This window comes from Cannabis sativa, chromosome 4, assembly GCF_029168945.1.
Source record: "Cannabis sativa cultivar Pink pepper isolate KNU-18-1 chromosome 4, ASM2916894v1, whole genome shotgun sequence".
Lineage (NCBI taxonomy): Eukaryota > Viridiplantae > Streptophyta > Magnoliopsida > Rosales > Cannabaceae > Cannabis > Cannabis sativa.
Window position 1 is genome coordinate 75,188,324 of NC_083604.1, and position 23,942 is coordinate 75,212,265.

General features: G+C 31.8%; 3 protein-coding genes and 1 long non-coding RNA gene across 4 annotated transcripts; all 4 read left to right on the top strand.

Annotated features, from left to right (window-relative positions):
• The first annotated feature begins 11 nt into the window (after positions 1-11).
• LOC115715286 (uncharacterized) lies at positions 12-2,031 on the top strand. Its single transcript, XR_004011204.2, has 2 exons — positions 12-819; positions 1,768-2,031. It is a non-coding gene; the product is annotated as an uncharacterized LOC115715286 (long non-coding RNA).
• Positions 2,032-8,203: 6,172 nt separating this feature from the next.
• LOC115712442 (B3 domain-containing transcription factor VRN1) lies at positions 8,204-11,097 on the top strand. The gene is made up of 7 exons (XM_030640715.2): positions 8,204-8,588; positions 8,906-9,335; positions 9,416-9,585; positions 9,841-10,132; positions 10,211-10,386; positions 10,484-10,766; positions 10,880-11,097. The coding sequence occupies exons 1-7, from the start codon at positions 8,496-8,498 to the stop codon at positions 10,930-10,932; spliced, it is 1,497 nt and encodes a 498-aa protein (XP_030496575.2). The 5' UTR covers positions 8,204-8,495; the 3' UTR covers positions 10,933-11,097.
• A 1,967-nt stretch (positions 11,098-13,064) lies between these two features.
• On the top strand, positions 13,065-16,296 carry LOC133037381 (B3 domain-containing transcription factor VRN1-like). Its single transcript, XM_061114515.1, has 2 exons — positions 13,065-14,903; positions 15,400-16,296. Exons 1-2 carry the CDS (start codon positions 14,829-14,831, stop codon positions 15,820-15,822), a joined length of 498 nt encoding a protein of 165 aa, XP_060970498.1. The 5' UTR covers positions 13,065-14,828; the 3' UTR covers positions 15,823-16,296.
• A 5,092-nt stretch (positions 16,297-21,388) lies between these two features.
• LOC115712538 (B3 domain-containing transcription factor VRN1) lies at positions 21,389-23,627 on the top strand. Its single transcript, XM_030640830.2, has 5 exons — positions 21,389-21,658; positions 22,339-22,651; positions 22,737-22,936; positions 23,031-23,307; positions 23,402-23,627. Exons 1-4 carry the CDS (start codon positions 21,545-21,547, stop codon positions 23,295-23,297), a joined length of 894 nt encoding a protein of 297 aa, XP_030496690.2. The 5' UTR covers positions 21,389-21,544; the 3' UTR covers positions 23,298-23,307; positions 23,402-23,627.
• Positions 23,628-23,942: the final 315 nt, after the last annotated feature.

Genomic DNA, 23,942 nt, shown 5'->3' on the forward strand with positions numbered 1-23,942 from the left:
ATTTGTTAACATTAAGTTTGTATGTGGGCAGATGGTGGAAGCAACCCAAAAATTGAAGTGGGAGAAAAACTTGCTAGCTTTTCTGAGTTAGCTCTTTACTGAAAATCCCTTAGGATCAAATGTATTTAATATACATGGGATGTTAAGTACTAAGTAGACCTCTTTTTGTATGGACAAGCTCTAGTCTTAATTAGTTTGGATTTGTTTATCATCTATTAATATTATTAAGTAAAGGTTTGTCGTTTGTAATGTAATTATTGTTTTTGTTTTAAATATATTGTCGTTTTTTGGATCAAACATTTATGATTGTCAAATGAGAAACATTGTCGTTGATAGTTGTTTTTTTGTCATTTTGGGACTAAAATGTTACTGTCGTTTGTAAATGGCTGGGGTGTTCAAAATTTTCACATAAAATTAATAGAGAAATTTACACTAAGTGGTTTTTTTTTCCAATATTAAACATTTATGCTTGCTCTATCTTTTTTTTACTTTGGGGTTTTTTCTTTAATACTATTTACAAAGTTTGATATTTACAATTATACAATTTATACTATTTTTCCTTCTTCCTCCTATTCACACAGATCCACTTCAAAAGGCAACCATCTCCACCATTTCCATCTCACATCCAACCTCTCTCGATCGTCTCCAGCTCTCTTGTCCCAGCCCTCGATGTCAAGCAAAACATCTACTCAACCTTCTATGTTGTGGTCTAGGGAGAAAGAGAGACTTTTTTCAGATTTATTTCCCTCTTGATCAAGCCATCTCCCTCTTTTTCAAACTTATTTTTAGTGCTATTAATATTTTTTGAAGCTTCGATTTGTAAGTTGTTCTTTTCTTATTCTTCTTTTTTTTTTTTTTCCTTTTCAAATTACATTAATAAAAGTTTAGATTTGAAAGTTTAATAAAAATATTGTTGTCGTGTGATTGTTTATTATTGATTCTACTCATTTGCCCTCAAATTTTGTAAATTTCTTCTTCTTCTTTAAGCTGAATATTTTGTTAATGTGTATATAAGGGCATACCTTCCATGTGTTTGACGAAATGCCTAACATAGTTATTCTTAATCACTAGCCTAAAAAAAGAGGGTATCTTTAATTGTGCTATTGTAATTTTTATTCCTCTTCAAACTGGGATTTTTATATTGTTATTCTGATGTTATTTATGTTCTTTCTGATTTTATGAATTAGTCAATTTATCAATAAATTTGATACAGAGTTGTTTATACGTTGTTTATAAGTTGTTTATACGTATTGTTTTGCTACTGCAGTAGAAAGGAAAAACCTTAGTTCCTAGTGTTGAAGTACTTCCAAGTTGATTAGGATAGGCTTTGTGACAATCTCTATTCCTTTCGTGTGTAAGTTGCACACATTGAGAGTGTTCAAGAAAATGCTCTATAGTTGTGTGTGTGCGTGTGTAAAAACACCCATGCCATGTGTTTGGTGAAATGTCCAAAAGAACTAAGTTTTCACTAACATAAAGAAAGAGAACATATTCAATTATATTTTTTCTTCTTCTTTAAGCTGAACTTTTCATATTGCTATTCTTTTGTTTTTTTGTTCATTTTAGTTTTATGAATTAGTCAATTTTTATTTATAGATTTTTAATGTTTTTTTGATATAGTGTTGTGTTCACGTTGTTTATAAGTTGTTTATATGTTATTTTGTAAATGCGTTCAATGATTATGTTGATATAGCGTTATTTATAAGATGTTTATATGTTATTTTGTAAATACATTCATTTTTTATCTTGTTGTTTTTGCTACTGCAGTTGAATGCAAGAAACTTGACTTCCAGTGATGATGTACTTAAATGTTGATCAGAATAGGCTTGTAATCTATTTCTATTCCTTTGATAGAATGAAGTGAGTTACATACATTAAAAGTGTACACGAAAATATTTCAATCTTCCAAGAAGGTTCAAGCTATTGTGCATAGATTTTGTTATGCATTGAAGAGTAATATTTTTTAAGAAACATTGTTTTGCTGTTGATTTTACATATATCTTGCATGTGATATTGAACATTATAATTTTATTTAAGTTGTTTATATATTTTAGTACCGTGAAAAACAATTATTATTGTATTTTTAATTTATACATTAAGTATTTATATAATTATGTTTGTCTTCTTTTTTAGAGAAAAAAGATAATAATTGTTAGTAGTTTTTTTTAGCTATTAACAATATTTAGTTACAATATCAATTGATGAACAAATAATTATAGATTTTTCAATATTCAACATCTTCGGGGATTTGCTTTTGGTTATTTTCTTGTTGCTTTATGGTTGTTTCTGCTGTCAAAGTCATAGTATCAACCAAAATAACATCTTTTAAAACAAATCCCCCCCTTAAACCAGATAAAAGTTTTTTAATTGTTGTTGTTGTGTTGTTGTCGTGCTTGTCGCACCGTGAGTATCTCGGTGATTGTCACTTTTTGTCATTATCACATTGTTGCACTCCATTGTTTGGGTAGCTTCCAAAAAAGATTGAATAAAACAACAGACTTTTGTCATCTTTAATTTAGAGTGGTTGCCTAAGAAGCAACTAAGATTTTGAAGTATGGTAAATAAAATATGTTCATGTTAAAATAATTTTTTTTGAAACTGATTCCCTCATTGGAGCAGATAAAAGTTATTTAGTTGTTGTTGTTGTGTTGTTGTCGGGCTGTTGCACATCTGAGTGTACTGAGTGATTGTCACTTTTTGTCATTATCACATTGTTGCACACCATTGTTTGGGTAGTTGCCAAAAAGGATTGTGTTTCTGTGTTGTTGAATGTGTTCACACACAACGAATACTGTGGGAAATCAGTTTCATTGGTTAATAACTTTATGTAAAACAACAGACTTTTGTCATCCTTGATTTGGAGTGGTTGGCAGCCTTCCTTCAGTTGGTTTTCAGTTGTATTTGAGTTGTTTTATGGTTTCATTTTAGTTTCTCCATCATTATATGCACTAGTTTAACAAAAGTGCAATCTCTTGATATTAATTCTCCACTTAATTCGTAATCAACATAGTGGTTGTTGTCATCCCAATAATCATTCCTCTGTACTAAAATTTATAAAGGTTTCATGCCTGAAACTAGTGTATTAATTTTTCTATATTGTTAAGCAACCAGTTTAATACATGAGAGCAACTTATAAACAACTCTTATATGACAGTAATCAGTAAATGACCTTAAATGAATCACTATTTTTTTTTCAAATTTAAATTATTTGCACCAATTTATTCAGATCAACTAATTTTCAGTATGAATTTGCTTTGAAATAGTTCAGAAATACTAAATTACAACCTGATTACGAAAAAAATATTTAAAATATTGGTACCTTGTATGTTTATTTGTCAAATTCTTCCGAGTTGTTTTTAATTTTTTGTTGAAAATTTAAGAAAAATTGATCATACTATTAAAATTAATTATTTCTTTATTTCATTATTTATTGTTCTAAATAATAAAGTTATATTCGTCATTATTTTATTATTGTTATTGTGTTATTTATACATTTGTTATTTCACGATCATGGACAACAACGAAAAGAAAACATAAAAACAACGCTAAAACAACATAATTTTATTTTGAAATTTTAACACAAACTCAATATTCTCATTATACTACCTAAAAAAATCAATTTACATGGTTTTCATTCTAGATTTTCAAAAAACACCGAAAAACAATAACAATATATTAACAAAAACAACTAATATATGTGAATCAACTCAATAACGTTAATAATAATAGATTAGAAAACAATTAAAGTAAACACAATTAATAATATCAGATTTATTATTTTTCTAAAAAGAAAAAAGAAAGTAAAGAAAAACCCAATCTTTTTGGGTAAATGTTCATGGGCATCTCCTCTCAGTTGTTGATCTTTTTTCGTTGGCTTCTCATAGAGATCTCTGATCGTTGGTCGCGCTGCCATAACTGAATATCGAATCAAAATTTCTTATCGGCGTTAATGGTGATCGACAAAAAACTTTCCGCCGGCGTTCATGGTGTTCGACAAAAACTTCTACATCTTTAGTGGTGTTGTTTGGAGAATACGTCGATTATGGAGGAGATCTAGGATTTGTTGGAGGTGATGATTCATGTTCAAGTTGATTTCAGATCTAAAACTTTTGGGAGAAACTATTTTGGGAAAGTCTCATGTAGAGACCGTATTTTTGAAAAAAGAAAGTTTACTTTTCTATTTTTGTTTATTTTTGTACCTAGAGATAAAAAAGTAAAGTTTAGATGTAATAAAGGTATAATAGAAAAAAACCCAAATTAATATGTGGGTTGAATATTATTTCAGCTTAATTCGAATAAGGTGATTTTTAATTTTTTTTTTAAAGTATAAATATAATATTACATAAATTATATTTAATAGTTAAATTATTTTTTTTTTATTTAAACTTTCAATTTTAGGGTGATAAATTTGAATTTTGATTTTGTAATTGTTGATTTTGATTGTATTTGCTTTGGACATAGCTAAACTATTTTTTATTTTAATTTAAAAATTTGGACATTATGGTGACAAATATAAACATTTAGTTGTTGATTTTGTTTGTAGTTGGATATTTTCAACTTTAGAATTTAGATTATAAAAATATTTTCTTTCTATATTCAGAATAAATATTAGTTTAATATTTTAATGTTGATCTATTTAATTTAATGTTTTCCTTATTTTAAAATTTTAAATACTAAGTTAGAATATAATATTTTATAAGTTTAATATATAAATATTTAATATTTAATTTTTTAATTCTAATTATTTAAATACTAACAAATAATATAAAAAAAAGGGTATATTGAAAAATACCTCTTTTATTTATCAATTAACTAAATCTATCTCTAATTTTATAATTAATTAAAACATACCTCTTTTTATATGTATTGTACTCAAAATACCCTGACATAAAAGAGTCACATGAATAGTATATGGGAAATTTGATTTTCTATACTTACATATACCTAATATTTTATTTCTAAACTAATACATATCACCATTGAAAATATATGACCACTTTATCTAAAACCCAAAAATACCCCTCTCAAATTTTCCATACTTTTTTTAATGTAAAAACATTAAAAAAAAAATGGTAGTCCAATGGGGTCCGATGGTCACCTGATGCTACTTTTGTATGTACAAAAACATAAAAAAAAATTAGTAGCAAATCTAGTCCGATGGTAGTCCGATAGGTGGTCCGATGGGTGGTCCGATGGGTAGCCCGATGGGTGGTTCGATGGTGTAAATGGGGTGATATAAATGGGGTATTTTAGGGATATCATAAAAGTTGTCATATCCTACAAATATTAGTTATTATTTGTTTAGAAATTTTTTTTAAACAAATGTAAGCATAAAAAATCAAATTTCCCCAGTATATTGATTTGAGGTGACAAGGGTAAAATTGGTAAAGTGTTTAAAAAAAAAGTAAAAATAATAGGCTTTAAAAAAAGGTAAAAATAAAAGAAGTCAATATAAAAAAGGTATAGAATCTAATTTTCTAAAAAAAAAAAATTAGTCTAAGAAGTTTATCTGATGCCAAAATCATGTGTGAGTTTTAACTTATATTATTTTTATTAATTTTTTTTTGAAAATAAGCGTAGATATATAAATGAAAAAAAGATACTAGACCTCTCGGTCATTACACAAAATGTTCTCCGGTAAGTAGTCAATCGGAATGGATCCGTACATCTGGTTGTTAAAAGCCCAATAAGCGACATTATGGGCCATAAAATTACAAGACCTACTAATGTTCGAGAAATTACAACATATGAAATAAGGAGAAGACCTAGTGCAAAATGAGGCATAGTTCTCTAGAGCCCAATGGGATGACTTCCCATTAAGGGCGTCGATTACTAGCCTCGAGTCACTCTCCACGATAATATACTTAAGCTGGAGTTCCATCGCAACGGACATCGCCAAGCAGCAGGCCGCAGCTTCTCCACAAAGAGCATTTGAGAAGTCCAACCGAGACGTGTGAACACTCACCACCCTTATAATTAGATATTTTGTAATCAATATATATAGAGTTAGTTAAAATATGTTATAATATGACTAAATCGATTGATATACAATTCTAATTAGAATTTTACATCATTATTTTTAGATACTGTTCTCATTTTCTCTATATCATATTGCTAGTTTTTTTTTTTAAGATTTTGTTTTTTTTTTTTTTTTTAAATTAACTGATTTGGTTCTTACCAAGTTTCTACCAGGTGCCCGAAATTAAATTTCCTGCTCTAATCCATTTAAAAATAATCGTGCTAATTGATGATGTCAGTAAGGTTTATTCTCGTTCATTGATGACATCAGCAAAGTTCAGCTCCGCTAGTCACCTGGCTCCTAGCTCATATGGAGACCCTCGAGATAAGTCTTTAGTCATTTCTAATGGACTAGAATATTTCGACTTTGGATCTCCTATACCATTTTTAGGGATATTTTCGTAAATATCTAAAAATAATAAAAAGTTGAGCCTTTTTCATTTTTACACTTTAAAATAGGTTTTTTTTTGCATTTTTACGGAATTTTACATAGAGACCTATATTGCAATCAACGCTGCAACTTAAATTGCAACAAAAAATCGTATAGAAACACCTACTGCAACTAGTGCTGCAACCACTTTAGAAACCCAAACCGTAAATTTAAAAAAAAAATAGTATATAAGATAATTTCCTTAAAAAGTTTACAAAAATACATATGGAAACAAGGTTGTTTTTTGAAAAAATATAAGTAAATCATGTCATAATCATATTCACTTAGGGTGTGTTTGGAAGTAACTGTGTAATTATTAGGTAGGGTAATTACAGACTTTAGTAATTACACTACATTTTAAAATGCAAGGTGTGTTTGGATATGAGGTGGTAATTACATATGAATTTCTAATATCTTGTTTGGCAAAATAGTTAGTAATTACATGAGAAAATAATATTTTTTAGTATCTAATGTTTAATATGGAAAGTTTTTAGTAGTTACATAGAGTAATTACATCCAATTCTCATGGGGGGCCATGAGAATTGGAGAGTGTAATTAGAACCCCTCAATTACTTCCAATTACACAGTTACAGTGTAATTACATGGTCAGACAAACATGTCAAATTGTGTAATTACCTCCAATACACACAAATCCAATTACATTGTGGTTATCCAAACGCACCCTTAATTAAAATACAAATGACTATCTAGTACTTGGATTCCTGAATTTTTTCAGCTCGTTAGAATTTTTTTCCGAATTATTGAAATGGTTAGATTTAAGGAATTTTGTCCAATTCTGTTCAATTTTATTAACACAACAATTGTCTATGTACCAAATCATGTCTCCTAAATTTTAACATATACAAAATTCTACCCCTTAAACTTTGATTAGGGGTGTTCATAAAATCTCCGCACTTTGCGGATTGGATTGGATTGGAAAATTCAAAATCCGCACTTGTGCGGATTGGATGTTGATTGACATGTAAAAGTAACCGATCAAATCCAATCCACACTTATTTATAAAAAAATTAAAAAAATTACATATACAAATAACATTTTAATGTAAAGAAAATAGTAATTTAAAAGTCTAATACATATAATACCATTATATTGCAAAACTTAAATGATCAAATGTATATTCTATTTTTTATATTTTTTTTAACATACAATTTCAATTAAAATTAAATATTTTTTATACATATTTTTTTTTCCTTTAAATTTGTTATTTATTATTTTATTTATTTTAATGTATTGTTGGAGACATAAAATGACTATAATTTATTTTATTTTGTTGCTAGTTATGTGAAGAAAAAAAAAGTATTTTTTCATAAATATTAAATAATTTAATATTAAAAAGTAACCGATCCAATCCGCACTTTTGTGGATTGGATTGGATTGGATTTGAACTATTGTGCGGATTGGATTGGATCCAAAAAATGAAATCTGCACTTAGTGCGGATCAGATGTACTATGAGCAAAATAGTACGGATTGGATTGGATGAACACCCTAACTTTGATATGTACTAAATTATTGTCCCTGAACTTTCATTAATAAAATTAGACAAAAATTCTTATATCTAACCCTTTAAAAAAATTTATAACAACTTGAATAATTTAGAGAACATCATTTAATATATGTTAAAACTAAAGAAAAAAAATACTAATTAACCAATAAAAATACAATACTCGTGCTATGCAATCTCTCATTGGGATCGGCTTAGCTTTTTTTTTAAAAAAAAAAAAAAATTAAAAATATATGAGGAAGAGGGGCTTTAATTTTTCAAGATTCATCATTTCCCATAGTTACCGTTTGATATATATTATTTTAGTGAGATATTTTTCCAAGAAAATTTAAACACAATTCAAGCACAAGATTTCTCTTGTTATACATAATTTTCTCCTTGTTAAAACTGAACATTTTCTTAAGATTTTTGTAATTTTTGTATGAAAAATTTCGGGATTCACTTTTCTTGAATTTTTGACTCTACACTTTGTTTCTCCATTATATGTATATATTTATATTACATTATGGTGGTATGGTTCAAATATGTCTGGTGGAGATAGTAAGCAGACCATGTTTTCATCTACTCCTCATTTTTTTAAGATAATTTTTCATGGGACTCTTCGAGAAAACAAGCTTGTAAGGATCATCTTTCTCTTTCTCTGTTTTTGTTTGTTTGTTTTAGCTCTTATTCATAATTAGGAAGAACTGACCCACATGAGTATTCTCTGCATATAACCAAAAACTATTTCAACTTAATTATAAGTACTTGAATCATGAGTTTTCAACGATGCTAATAATATGATCTTATCAAATAAATATCAAATGCTAATAATCCCAATTTAGAATGTCTTAGTTTGCACTTTTTGAAATGGTTTTTTGTACCTTTTTTCACAGCTTTCACATATTATTGTTAGAGAAATTTTTTAACTTTTTTATTTGATTTAATTTTGCAGCATATTCCCAAAAAATTTACAGCTAAATATGGTGAAACTTTATCCAATTGGGTATTGATTAAGCTTCCATGTGGTTCGAAATGGAAAATGGGATTAACAAAGAAAGATGAGAATATTTGGTTTGAAAAGGGTTGGCTAGATTTTGCAAAGCATTATGGATTAAAAAGAGGGAGTATGATAACATTTAGATATGAGGGAAATTCTGAATTTTATGCTGTTATATTTGATATAAGTACAGTTGAGATAAATTATCCTTCTGTACCTACCAATTTGGTTGTGTCTAGTATTGATAGTGAGCTTAAAATCCAAGTTGTTGAGAAGGATTCTGTTGAAGTCTTGGATGAATATTCTTCACCATGTTCTCGGCCTCACAAGAAAATGAGAACTCAAAGCAATCCTTCTTGTCGAAAACTCGAGTCAGAGACAAAAGGCATGGAGAGAAATTTCACTTTGGAATTTATTATGTTATGTATTTTGCAGATTTGGGATGATATGTTCTATTTGTTGCAGGGGAAAAAGACTTGCATCTATCAACCGAATCGCAGAGATGTGAGATTATTACACCGATGAAGTCTCTGAGTGGAAGAGATGAAGCTCTTCAGCAGGCTATTGATTTCGAATCGAGACTACCATTTTTCAAGGTGGTTATGCAGCCACACTATGTTCATGGTCACCAAATGGTAATCTCCCCTTCAACACTAAACCATTTAGTTATCTAGAATAGGCTAATTATGATTTTCCCCCTCGAACTTTACATGTAGCAAATAGTGTTTTCGAACTTTTCATGTCATTGAAAATTCCCTCTTACTTATGTTTAGGTAAAAATCCTAATTATATAGACTGTATCCTTACATTTATTTGATATTTGATATGGAAAACTCTAATATATTTGACTATGCAGAACTGTATATAATACTTTTGTTTTGTGTGTGTAGAATTTGCCATACAACTTTGCCAAGAAATATTTAGGAGAAACATGTAGCAATGCTGTACTTAAACTGTCAAATGGGTATGGAAGGACATGGTTTGTGGAACATAAGTTTGGAGTGTACAATAAAGTACCATCATCCATATTCAAGGCAGGTTGGCCAGTATTTGCTAAGGACAATAATCTGAAAGAAGGGGACATTTGTGTATTTCTTATGCTTGAGGAGATGAAATTTACATTTGAAGTTGTAATTTTCAGAGTTAACACTACTACAAACTCAAACAACTTAATGTCCCCAGGTGAACAAAGATTTTATGTCCTTTACTACAACACCTCTCTTATTAATCTCTGTCTCACTTTACATCCATTTTTATCAGAGCACAAAGATTCCATGGATGAAAAAACTGTCACACCTAAGCCAAAAAAGCAACAACAACCACACTTTTCAGTGATTGAAAGAGCTAAGATCCTTGAAAGGGTTCAATTTAAATCCGAATATCCTTTTTTCAAGATTGTTATACAACCATCATCACTTAATTCAAGGAGTTCTTTGGTAAGCTTCTCAGCTACATTTTCATGTCATATAAAGTTTTGAGCATTATAAGATGATGATGGGCTAGTTTTCTTGTATATTTTCTTTTTTGGGCTAGGGAATACCAATTGAATTTGTTAGGAGACATCTTGATAAGGAGGGTGATGCAATTCTTTCGGTTTCGAAAGGAGGTGGATATTGGCCTATTGAAATTAAAACGAGGGAAGTGAATACTAGAGCTGATTTCAAATGTGGTTGGAATAAATTTGCAAAGGAAAATGATTTGAAAGTTGGCGATGTCTGCATTTTCGAGCTTCTTAAGAAATCTAAAAATTTGTTTAGAGTTTCCATTTTCTCTGATGATGATGATGATGATGCATACAACAACAAAAAGTGTCAAGGTTTGGTTACTTATTATAATGAATCAATTTTGAGTTTGGTGTGTAAAGAGTTGTTTAGATTTTTTCTAAATTTATTTGTGTTATTATAACATAAGTAGTTTGTATGTGTGCAGTTGGTGCAAGCAAGCCAAAAGTTGAAGTGGGAGAAGAGCTTGCTATGATTTAAAAATCAAATGCCATAAGAGCAAATACTTGTATGTTAAGTGAACCTCTCTTGCGTTGGTATGAACAAGTTCTTCTAGTGTTTAGATTGGATTCTCTTGTTTCCACTTGTAAGGAACCATCTATGATCTATTATTTATTAAGTAAATGTTTGTGGTTTTGTAGTGTAGTTGTTGTTGTCGTTTCTAAATAGATTAAAAGTATATCTCTTTTGGTTTGGGTCTGAATAAAGGAGGAAATATGGGAAGGGACCAAAGTTTGAAAAACACTCGGAGGAGGCCTTTAACCAAAGTTAAATGGGTTATGAAACTTAAGTATTAAAAGAGTTAACATTATAAACTTAAAACATGGAACCCACTTACAAACATAAAGTCTTTGGTCATTAAAATTTGAGTAATTTGCGGCAAAACCCTCACAATTATCAATTTACTTGTAAAAAATCATCCAACCTCATATTTTGGTGGGAAAACCCTCCAAAGTACTATTCCGTTTACATTTTTAAGGTGTCGTCTGTCCAGCCTTGTTAAGTCCTAATTTTGCTCACGTGGCAATAACAGGTCACTTAAAAATTATCCTATGTGGCCATATTTTACAAAATAAAAATAAAAACCTTAAGAGTAATTTGCGGCAAAACCCCCCAACTATCAATTTACTTGCAAAAAACCATCCAAAAAACTTTAAGGTTGGATGGTTTTTGCAAGTAAATTGATAGTTGAGGGAGTTTTGCCGCAAATTACTCTTAAATTTTTTTTTTATTTTAATTTTTATTTTATAAAATATGGCCACGTTAGGATAATTTTTTAGTGACCTGTCATTGCCACGTGGGCAAAATTAGGACTTAACGGGCTGGAAAGACGACACCTTAAAAATGTAAATGGAACAGTACTTTAGAAGGTTTGCCCACCAAAATATGAGGTTGGATGGTTTTTTGCAAGTAAATTGATAGTTGAGGGGGTTTTGCCGCAAATTACTCTTAAAATTTAGTTGATCAAATATTAGTTGAGTTCACATTCTCATTCCCACCAAGTGTATAACCCCCATACTAAACATATCGAGTTTTTAACTGTCACGTACGTTTTCCTATACAACCATTTGATAACTATAATAATGTTGTAAATAACTGCCGGCTATCGGTTACTTAATTTTTGTTAATGTAAATTTTGGTTAACTAAGGTGGCTTTCGTAACACTTTTTTAATCAGTTTTCTGTTTTTAAAAGTGAAAAAGTGAAAATATTTCCAAAAACATGTTCTATAAAACTGTTTTTACTTTTTAATTTTTTAATTGAGAATCAAAATTTTAAAAACAGAAAAAAAAAAAATCACTTTCAATGTTTTTTTAAACAGTTTTTTTTTTCTTAATCAATATTTTAGACTTTGATCAGACCCGGACCCAAATCTCCCCACGGCCCTGGCACTAAACCCAGCCTCTGACCTGAACCCGAATCCGACCTCGGACCTAGACCCGACGTAAATAAAATCAAAAAATGAACATAAAAATGAACTTTACAGTTGATATTTTTGTTTTCTGTTTTTAAAATTAAACAACAAAAGTAGTTACAGAACGTATTTTTGTTTTTTAAAAACAAAAATTTACTTTCATTTTGTGATTAAAAATTAGAAAACAAAAGTGTTACCAAACGGCACCTAAATAATTAGCTTTTTGTGTAATAAATTAACGCAGAATTAAAATAATAGGGATAGCAATAAATAACAAGGGCTTTTATGTGATTTTGAAGTTAAATCTTCAAAGTCTACGAGTCAATCTTATTCAGAATTTATAAATTTGTATACGGTATACAATGATACTGTTTTCATGAATAAACAATAATAATATTATTTATTTTTCTCAAGATTGGTCGTCTTTCGTTCCTTGGGCTCTGTCTCTATTTATAGGAGTCTAAGATGACAATTATTCTTTTGGGATATAATCATTCGTAGCTGCTTATAAAACGTGGATGTTTCCCACGTTTCATTTTCATGCTCATAGAATAATTATAAATAACTATTTAACTGCTATTTGTCTTTATATATAGACGGTTATGCTAACTATGCTCAATTGTTATCGCCATTTGAGTGATATCTTTCTTAAACATCTTTGGGGTAAAATACTAAGTGTTGAGTTATGATGCATATCGTAGCCTTCCTTAACTGTTTGACTGAGGTATAAGCGAGATGATCACTTCAACGCGTTAAGAGTAAGGTGAGTAAATGTTGAAGTTATTTTTATTCCTTAAACATGCTCACGAGTATGTGGATCAATGAACTGCAAACACATACTCATAAGTATGGGGGTTAATGAGCTGCAAACACATACTTACCTGTTCTAAACAATCTTATTGTATATTATGTTTATCCCAAGATAGACCTATTTATCTCGCTGATCTCATCAGTCAATAGTTATTACTCACGTTTTGCTATTGTCTATATAGCTGCGAGTTTGAGTATTTCTATTAACTATACTCCCCGAGGCGAGTCAATTAAGTGTATTTAATAATATGTAACTTGAGCTGGTTCATATTCCAGTTGTGATAAACGTGTCAACTTTTAATTGCTGATTGGAATATAGGCATAACATTCTTCTTAACAATTAACTAAGGGTGTTCATTGGACCACATCTAATATTTTTAGGCCTACCCAAGTCTGATCCAATTATATATTGGATGTTATAGTTTACTATCCAAGCCGATCCAATTAATTTCAGTCATCCTATCGATCTAACATCCATTAGATGTCGGATTGGATTGGTTTTATCTGTATTATGTATATATCTATTAGTTTAATTTGGGTCTATCTAATATTTTAGACTTAATATTTTTTGGATCAGATCGGATCCATTCAACATGTTAGGTCCAGTTTGTATTGGATTGGAACCATCCAATCTAAAAAAAAGAGTAAAATTTTAATGTTTATTTTTTTATATATATATTTTACTTATAATAATATAAAATTTAATTACTCATCAAAATTAAATAAAAATACTAATTAGTTCGATTGGATGTTGGATGTATTCGATTTTTGGATACCTCATCCAACATCCGATCCGATCCATGTTGGATATTTAAAAATAACATCCGATCTGATCCGATCACAATTAAATATCTAATATTTGGCGGTCGGTTGTTATTAGATTGGATCGATTTATGGACACCCCTACAATTAATGATACCCATCACAATACTCTTAAAAGCAATTTATCACTTAAACCTAGAATCCTAAACTATTAGACCATCTCTAATACAAGATGTAAATATTAGGTTAAATTTGGCAAAAAAAAATGAACAAACTTTATTATAAACTTTAAATTTAACACTGCACTAGACATAAAATTTAGTTCACTGCTTGCACGGCGAATACCAATACCAAAATATTTACTTCTTGTTTTATTTTTTAATCTAAAGACTCGAAGAAAAGAAAAAAAAACTTAAGATCACTTCATCGAACAATGTGATTCAACTCAACCATTAGAACATTGTTATTGGGCATCAGTGGTGCTTAGCGTTCTTAAAATGTGTCGTCTTGGGATTTGCTAGCGATACTCCTTAAAAGCTATTATATTAAACTATATGAGACCCGATATTTTTTTTTTTTTTTAAATGTGGGACCCGATACTTAATTAGACCAGTAGCGATATTGAGATGTAAGAAAGTGCTTGTTTGTCACCACTGGTCGCTTCTAGCATTTCTCCAACCATTATTATTATTATTATTATTATTATTATTATTATTATCTTCTATAAAAGCTTTAAGCTCTCTAAAAAAGAAAAGAAACTTTGGGATTTACTCTTTCTCTCTCTTGGGTTTTTCGCTGTGCATTTGTCTCTGGTTCATGATCTAAATTCTAAAGTACATAAATATATTAATATATCTAACCTTTAACCAAATAGCATTGTAGGCTGTAACATGTTTCGTGGAACCCTTGGTGCCGGTCATTTTCTCAAGATAGTCGATGAAGAGACTCTTCAAAACAGCAAGCTTGTAAGGATCATCTATAACTATAACTATATTTTTGTGTTTTTTCCCACTAAAGATTTAATTTTTCTGTTTGGGATTCTCACATTTTAGCCTCTAATGATCAGACCCCAAGTAACCACATGTTAAATGTATATCTTTTTTATGTACAGATGGTCTCATCATTTCATGCCTTTTGTTCTTTTTTGGGAAAAGGGTTACTTGTTACCTAAGAACGTATCTTGTTTGTGTTATTGGTCAAAAGGGTTTTAGTATCTGGACCCGTTCTTTCTCATGCCTTTTATTCTTTTTAGAAAAAATGGTTACTTCCCCTTTCAAAAAAAAGAAAAAGAAAAAGGGTTGCTTGCTACCTAAGAACGTACTTGTTTGTTTGTGATATTGCTTAACACCCCATGCTCATGTGTGGGTATCCCTTATTATAAACTAAGTTGAATTTGGAAAATCATAGATTTATTTACATACTTAGTCTGAGCCTCTGAGGCATATTCTTTTTATTTTGCAGCTCATTCCTGACATATTTACAAGGAAACATGGTGAAGCCCTATTTGATTGGGTGTTGGTTAAGCCTCCATGTGGTTCGAAATGGAAAATGGAGTTGGCAAAAGAAGACAACTATATTTGGTTAGAGAAGGGTTGGTCAAATTTTGCAAAGCATTATGCCATAAAGAGTGGCTTTGTTATAAACTTTAAATATGAAGGGAATTCTGAATTTAATGTTGCCATATATGATTTAAGTTTATTTGAGATAGACTATCCCTCTGTTCCTATCAGTTTGGTTGGGTCTAATATTGGTGATGATTCAGTTGAAAAATCTTCAATGCCAAGTTCTAGGCCTCAAAAGAAAATGAGAACTATGCCAACAGCTAACTTTCAAAGCAATCCACCTGGGCAAAATCTCGAGTCCAAAACAGAAGGCATGAAGTGATTTTACTTTGGAACTTGATATTCTTTTTCTTTAATATATAGCTTTAACAAGATTTGTTGTGATAGACAACAACCTCAGCCAGCAAACAAACAATAATCAACACACCAGAAATGAATTAATGAGTTGCAGAAAATATAATAACAGAATTTAAAGAACACAATCAAGATTATAGAGGTTCGAACTTCCTTCACAAAGTGAAGAGCCTAGTCCTCTTTGAACTCCCTTAGAATTAGTCTTTATTATGAATCAAATGGCAAGATTACACTATGTTTAGTTGTACAAATTACAGAACATAGAGATGATGAGTTATTCCCCTTGTTTAGCTTTAATCCTGAAGCTTGAACACCTTGAAACCACCTGAAGCTTGAACTTGCTTCCCTTGGTCTCTAACCCTTCTGTTCTTCAATGCTTCATAAGTTTCCCTCTCTAAAACAAGTAATCCTCCTCACCATACATCATTCTCTCTCTATCTCTCTATCTTATCTGCTACCTCTTTTAAAACAGAAAAGAATAGAACTATATATAGGCAGCACCACATCAGGTTTTGCCATTACAAGAATAACTGAAAAAACCTAACTAAACTAACACATGCTGATGTGTCAAGTCCTCACTTGCCATGTCGTCATTCCTTTTACTTAATTGGTTTTATTCAGGACTGAAATAAACAACAAATTCCACCTCAGTACTTAATAAAACCAATCTAAAGAAAAACTTCTCCTAAGATCATTGTTCAGTCCACCTACTGACTTAACCCTCTTCTATGCCTAGCAATTCCAAACAATGTTGGAATTTGCTAAGTGTAACTGGTTTAGTACCCATGTCAGCAGGATTTTCTTCACTTGGTACCTTATCAATGTTGATTTGTTCTTAAGTAACTTTCTCCCTTATGAAATGGTACCTTACTTCAATATGTTTTGTTCTATCATGAAATACTGGGTTCTTACACAAGTATAATGCACTTTGGCTATCTGTATAGACAGTAGCTTTTCCTTTGAACAGATTCATCTCTTCTAGCAAACCTTGTATCCATAACCCTTCCTTAATTGCCTCTGTTGCAGCTATATACTCAGATTCAGTGGAAGATAAGGCTACCACAGGTTGAATCTGAGATTTCCAACTTACACAATTGCCTGAAATGAGAAATGTGTAAGCTGTAGTAGACTTCCTTGAGTCTTTATCCCCTGCAAAATCTGCATCCACAAAGCCTTCCACCTGAATTTTGTCTTGGTTTTTCTTGAAGCATAAACCAACCTTGGTAGTGATGTTGATGTACCTGAGCATCCATTTCATTGCAGCCCAATGGAGTTTCCCAGGATTTCCCATGTATTTGCTCAGCACACTTGCTGCATATGCTAGGTCTGGTCTTGTACAGACCATAGCATACATCACAGATCCCATAGCATTTGAGTATGGTATTTCTTCCATCTCTTGCCTTTCTTTATCAGTATTAGGAGACTGTTTATTAGATAGTTGAAACTGACTTGACAGTGACATTGTTGCCTTCTTAGAACCATTCATTTGGAATTTTTCAATTACCTTTTCCAAATAATCCTTTTGACTGAGAAATAACAGATTTTTGCTCCTATCTCTCTTGATGTTAATTCCCAGAATTTTACTTGCAGTCCCTAAATCTTTGTCAAACTCAGATTTCAGAATTTCCTTCATTCCTTCAACCTTTTTCTTTTCTTTGCTAATCAGTAGCATATCATCTACATAGAGTAGAAGGTATTCAGCTTGTAATATTTCAGTGCCTTTGTAGTACAAGCATGTATCATGCATGCTCCTTGTGAATCCATGTTGTGTAATGAAGCTATTGAATCTTTTATTCCATTGTCTTGGAGCTTGTTTTAACCCATACAAGGATTTCTTCAAGAGACACACATGATCATTTTTGCCTTTTTCTTTGTAACCTTCGGGTTGTTCCATGTAGATAGTCTCTTCTAAGTCTCCATGCAAGAATGCAGTGGTTACATCCATTTGCTCCAATTCTAAATCAAACTGAGTAACCAAGGCCAACATTATCCTTATTGTCTTGTATTTCACAACTGGTGCAAAGATTTCATTAAAATCAATTCCTTCTTTTTGACTAAAACCTTTTGCCATGAGTCTAGCCTTAAACCTTGGCATTTCATCATCTCTAAAACCTGGTTTGTGCTTGAAAATCCACTTGCAACTGATCACCCTTTTTCCTTTTGGTCTTGGAACCACTATCCAAGTCTTGTTCTTTTTCAATGACCCCATCTCATTATCCATAGCCTTGTTCCAATGCTTTGCTTCTTTACTTGAAATAGCTTCTAAATAGGTCTTTGGCTCAGTTTTTACAAGTTCTGTAGCTGTGACAAAAGCATATGCCAGCATATCTGTGAAAGCAGAAAATCCATATCTTTGAGTAGGTTTTGAAACCCTCCTATCTCTATCTCTAACCAATTGGTAGTCTTGAGGATCTGTTACATCTTCCTGATCAGGTTCCACCTGATCTATATTTCCAATTTGTCCCTCAGTATTTGTAACTTCCACCTGATCAGTGCCTTGATCATTTCCAGTTTCTCTCATTTCTTCTTCATTGATTTGTATCTGATTTTCAATGCTACCTGCAGGGTTAGTCTTATTTCCTGCATTGTCATGGTTAGTAGTTTTCAAGCAAGGAAATACATCTTCTTTAAATATAACATCCCTACTATTTATTGTTTTGAAACCTCTTTCATTGTTGAGCCAAACTCTATAACCTTTAACACCTTGAGGATAACCTAGAAATACAGTTTTTATTGATCTAGGTTCTAACTTACCCTCACTTTGGTGCACATAAGCCATGCATCCAAAATACTCTCAAATTAGATAAATCAGGAGGTTTACCTGTCCATTTATGCTCAGGTGTCATGAGGTTGATAGCTGTTGAAGGACTTCTATTGATCAAATAGGCTGCTGTCATCAAGGCTTCTCCCCAAAATGTTTTTGGAAGACCTGAGCTGAACATCATGCATCTCACCTTGTTCAGCAATGTTCTATTCATTCTCTCAGCTACCCCATTTTGTTGAGGAGTGATCCTTACAGTTCTGTGTCTTTGTATACCATGGTTCCTACAAAAATCATCAAACTCTCCACTACAAAACTCAAGACCATTGTCAGTTCTTAAGGTCTTAATTTTTCTTTCTGTTAGGTTTTCAATTAACAGTTTCCATTGTTTAAACTTTTCTAAAGCTTGATTTTTGGTTTTCAATAAAAACACCCAAACTTTTCTAGAGAAATCATCAACAATAGAGAGAAAGTAAGAGTTACCCCCATGTGTAGACACTTTTTCTGGCCCCCACAAATCTGCATGGATGTAATCCAAAATTCCTTTGGAACAATGCTTGCCAACACTAAAACTCAACCTGTGTTGTTTTCCCAAAATGCAGCTTTCACAGAAATCAACCTTGCTGATTTTGTCCTTCCCAAGCAGGCCTTGATCATGGATTACTTTGAGTCCCTTCTCACTAATATGCCCAAGCCTTCTATGCCATAATATGGCATTAGAATCTTCATCACTTGTAGCTACAGATGCATCTCCAGTCACTGTATTACCAATTAGGTAGTAGAGTCCATGTCTCTTTTCTCCTTTTATAACCACCATTGAACCTTTGCTTATCTTCATTATGCCAGATTCAATCTTGTTTGTATAACCTGCATCATCAAGGGTTCCAACAGAGATTAGATTTTTAGTTAGATTAGGCACATACCTCACATCTTTGAGAATTCGAATTGCTCCATCAAACATCTTGAAATGAGCATTTCCTATGCCTTCTACACTACATGTATTGCTGTCTCCAAGAACTACTTTTCCACCACTTGTTTTCTTGAAATTTCTAAGTAGTTGCTTGTTGTATGTCATGTGGAATGTGCATCCAGAATCTAAGATCCAATTTTCATTTTGGATGTGAGAAGCAGCTAGCAAAACTTCTCCAGAATCATATCCATCACCATAGTTTGCTGAATCTTGGGATTCAAATTTGCTGTTGGAGCTATGATGATAGTTCTTTTTGTTCTTATGATTCTGACTTCTGTTCTTGTTAAAGTAACAGTCTCTTTTGTAATGTCCCAACTTTCCACATGTATAGCACCCCTTTACATCCTTGTTTGAGTCTTTGCTAGAATCCCTTGAGTTTGATCTTCCATGGTTTCTTGAATGGTTGTTGTTCTTATTCTGATTGTAAGATCTTTGTGGTTGTCTTCCTCTTGTGAAATTCACTTCACCATTCAATCTTGATAGTTTCCCATTGTTCTTCAAAGATAGTTCCTTTGAATATATGGCACCAACGATTTCATCCATCACCAATGTGTCCTTTGCATATAAAATTGTATCTCTGAATTGTTCATATTGCTGAGGTAGTGAATTGAGAAGATAAATTGCTTGATCCTCCTCCTCAATTTCCACATTTAAACTGCAAAGATCAGAAAGAAGTTTAGTGAATTCATTAAGATTATCATCAATAGATTTACCTTCATCCATTTTAAAACCATAGAATTTTTGTTTCAAATAAACCCTGCTGGGTAGAGTTTTTGTCATGTAGGTTTGTTCAAGCTTTTCCCACATTGCAGCAGCTGTCTTCTCTCTAACCACTTTTCTCAAAATCTCATCTTCAAGGCTCAACACTATAGTGTTTCTTGCCTTTTTCAGGATCTCTTCCTTCTTGGATTTCTCCAATGTTTCAGACATTTTGTCTTCTCCCTTGAGAGCTTCATCTAATCCCATGTTTCCAAGATGAGCTTTCATCTTTTCTCTCCACAAATAGAAGTCATTCTTGCCATTGAACTTCTCAATGTCTATCTTTGTTGTAGACATCTTTCTTGGTCACTTTCAATCTGAATCTTGAGGTTCTTGCTGCTGTAATTCAAAACAGTAATCAAAACACTTTTTCTTCTCTGTCAAATTCTGCAGGTTTCTTGATTGTTGCTTAGCCGATCCTTCTCTTGAATCCTAGCTCTGATACCATTTGTTGTGTTAGACAACAACCTCAGCCAGCAAACAAACAATAATCAACACACCAGAAATGAATTAATGAATTGCAGAAAGTATAATAACAGAATTTAAAGAACACAATCAAGATTATAGAGGTTCGAACTTCCTTCACAAAGTGAAGAGCCTAGTCCTCTTTGAACTCCCTTAGGATTAGTCTTTATTATGAATCAAATGGCAAGATTACACTATGTTTAGTTGTACAAATTACAGAACATAGAGATGATGAGTTATTCCCCTTGTTTAGCTTTAATCCTGAAGCTTGAACACCTTGAAACCACCTGAAGCTTGAACTTGCTTCCCTTGGTCTCTAACCCTTCTGTTCTTCAATGCTTCATAAGTTTCCCTCTCTAAAACAAGTAATCTTCCTCACCATACATCATTCTCTCTCTATCTCTCTATCTTATCTGCTACCTCTTTTAAAACAGAAAAGAATAGAACTATATATAGGCAGCACCACATCAGGTTTTGCCATTACAAGAATAACTGAAAAAACCTAACTAAACTAACACATGCTGATGTGTCAAGTCCTCACTTGCCATGTCATCATTCCTTTTACTTAATTGGTTTTATTCAGGACTGAAATAAACAACAAGATTCTTATAATGTTATGTATTTCACATTTTCGGATGATCTTTCTATAATGTGTTTGTTTCAGGAGAAAACAATTCTAGATTCCAAAAGTTGCCTGCTACAACAAGAAAGGAGAGATATGAGATTTTTAAAAGAATGAAAATAATGAGCGAATATGAAGAAGCTAAGGCTCTTAAGCTGATTAGCGATTTCAAAACGACACGTCCATTTTTCAAGGTTATAATGCAAGAATACTATGGTCAGCAACTGGTAAGCTTCAGTCTGTTTTAACACTTCCTATACCAATACTACTTTTGGAATGTTTATCAAATGATAGAGCTATAAAACTATGCTTAACACGTGTTACTCTTTTTAATTTTCGGATGGTTTCCCACAGGTCATGCTAACTTCCTTTTATTTTTTGTTCATACTATTTATACTTACAGTCTAAACTGTTTGGATAATTGTATGCTGTGGTCATTGGTTACAAGTTACTATATACTATGCTTAGTTAATTGCCAGCTGAACTTCTAAAATGATTGGCTCGGGATTGGGTTAGTTTTTCCAGTTAGGATTAGATACTCATAGTAACCTATAAATAGCTTTTATAGTCCTTTGTTCGTTAGGTCTAATCTACTTTGTAAAGCAGAGTGTGTGTGTGTGTGTGTGAGAGAGAGAGAGAGAGAGAGAGTTCTCCTCTGTTTAGTCTTGAAACTCTTTACTGTTCTAGAGTTAGAACTACTTGTAACTCTCTGTAAACTGTTGGTAATTAATGAAGATAATGATGGCTGTTGTTCAGCCGAGATGTAGGACATTGTACATGGCTCGAACTCGTTAAATCCTGGTGTTATTTCTCCTTGGTTTGCCTTAATCTTTTCTCTACTCTTAAGAGATTTCTCTACACTTTTGATAATTTTATGTTGTGGTAATTCTTCTTTATGTTTCTGTAGAACTTGCCAGTAGAGTTCGCAACGAGTAATGACTATCAGCCATGTGATGATACAATACCCCTTCAAGTCTCATATGGGGATGGAATGAATAGTAGTCCTTGGCATGCGGGCTACAAGACCTGGGATGTGGAGTACAAGTTTGAAGTGTATAATGGAGTACCAACACCCACATTCCAGGCAGGTTGGCCAGCATTTGTTCAGGACAATAATCTGAAAGTAGGCGATGTTTGTGTGTTTGTTCTGCTCAGGGAGATGTACATTGCATTTAACGTTTTAATTTTTCGAGTTGGTACAAATTTCTTCAAGTCTCTAGGTAAACAAACAAGCGTTATTGTATGTTCTTTACTACATACTCTTGCTTTTCCCATTTAACATTTCTTAGGTGCAAATCTTGTCAGAGCCCAAGGAATATTGCATGGTGGGTGGAAGAACATTTTTGGTTCGCAACAGAGGTGAATTCAGCGAGGACAGTTCATGTCCGAACCAGCAAGTGTTCATTGAAAAATCTAGGCTTATTGAAAGGGCTCTATTTAAATCGAAAAATCATTTCTTCTCGGTTGTTATAGAACCATCACTTCTTGGTTCGGGTCGTAGTTTGGTAAGTTTGTTTCTTACTTAACTGCAGCCACATTTTCTTTGCTTTGGGTTTTGACCATTGTAAAGTAAGCGCTATTTTTCTTGTACATTTTCAGACTATACCGCTGTACTTTGCGAAGGATTACCTTAAAAATGAGGGAATTGTCATTCTTTTGACAGACAGAAGATATTGTTCTGTTCAATTTGAACTAAAGAACAAAAACAATAGCAAAATGAGAGCTGTATTTAGTGGTGGTTGGAAAGACTTTACCAAGGACAATTATTTGCAAGTTAACGATGTCTGCATTTTCGAGTTTCTTAAGGGATCTGCTAATGTTTTTAAAGTTACCATTCACCGTGCTGAAGAATATGCATCCGACTAAAATCTCTAAGGTTATTGACTTATTACATTCAATTTTGATTTTGACATTATGAAGTTATGTAGTGTTTTTTGGTTTGTTACTAACATAAATTGATGTCTGTGCAGCTAGTGGAATCAAAGCAAATACAAAAGGAGAAGTGGGAGAGAAGTTAGTGACTTTTTTTTTTGAAACATATTTGCATAATGGTGAAGTTGTTATGCATTAAAACGCAAAACTGGATATATGGTGAATGAATCTATAAGGGATCAAATACCTTATTAGATACAGTATATATTTATTTTTATTATATGTGGGATGTTAATTTAACATGAACAAATTATCTTCTATGGATGACCTCTTTTTAGTTGTAGTTACAATATCTGTTCAAATATACAGTTTACTATGTGTTTCAAAAAATTCTAACATGTCATTACTAACCAACAAATAATAAAAGATAATGTTGTAATAAACATAAAGTTTGAATCTATAATGTTAAAAAAATCATGATTACCGTTTAGAACCTCAATGGCTGGCAGAGTGTAGGTTTTTTCCGGCGGGCGATGGTATCGTTCCTATGCCTTTGGTCTGCTTGTCTTAGGCTTTCGTATGACCTCTTTGGGAAATTTGATTTTCTATACTTAGAAAATCTTAAATTTTTTTTCCTAA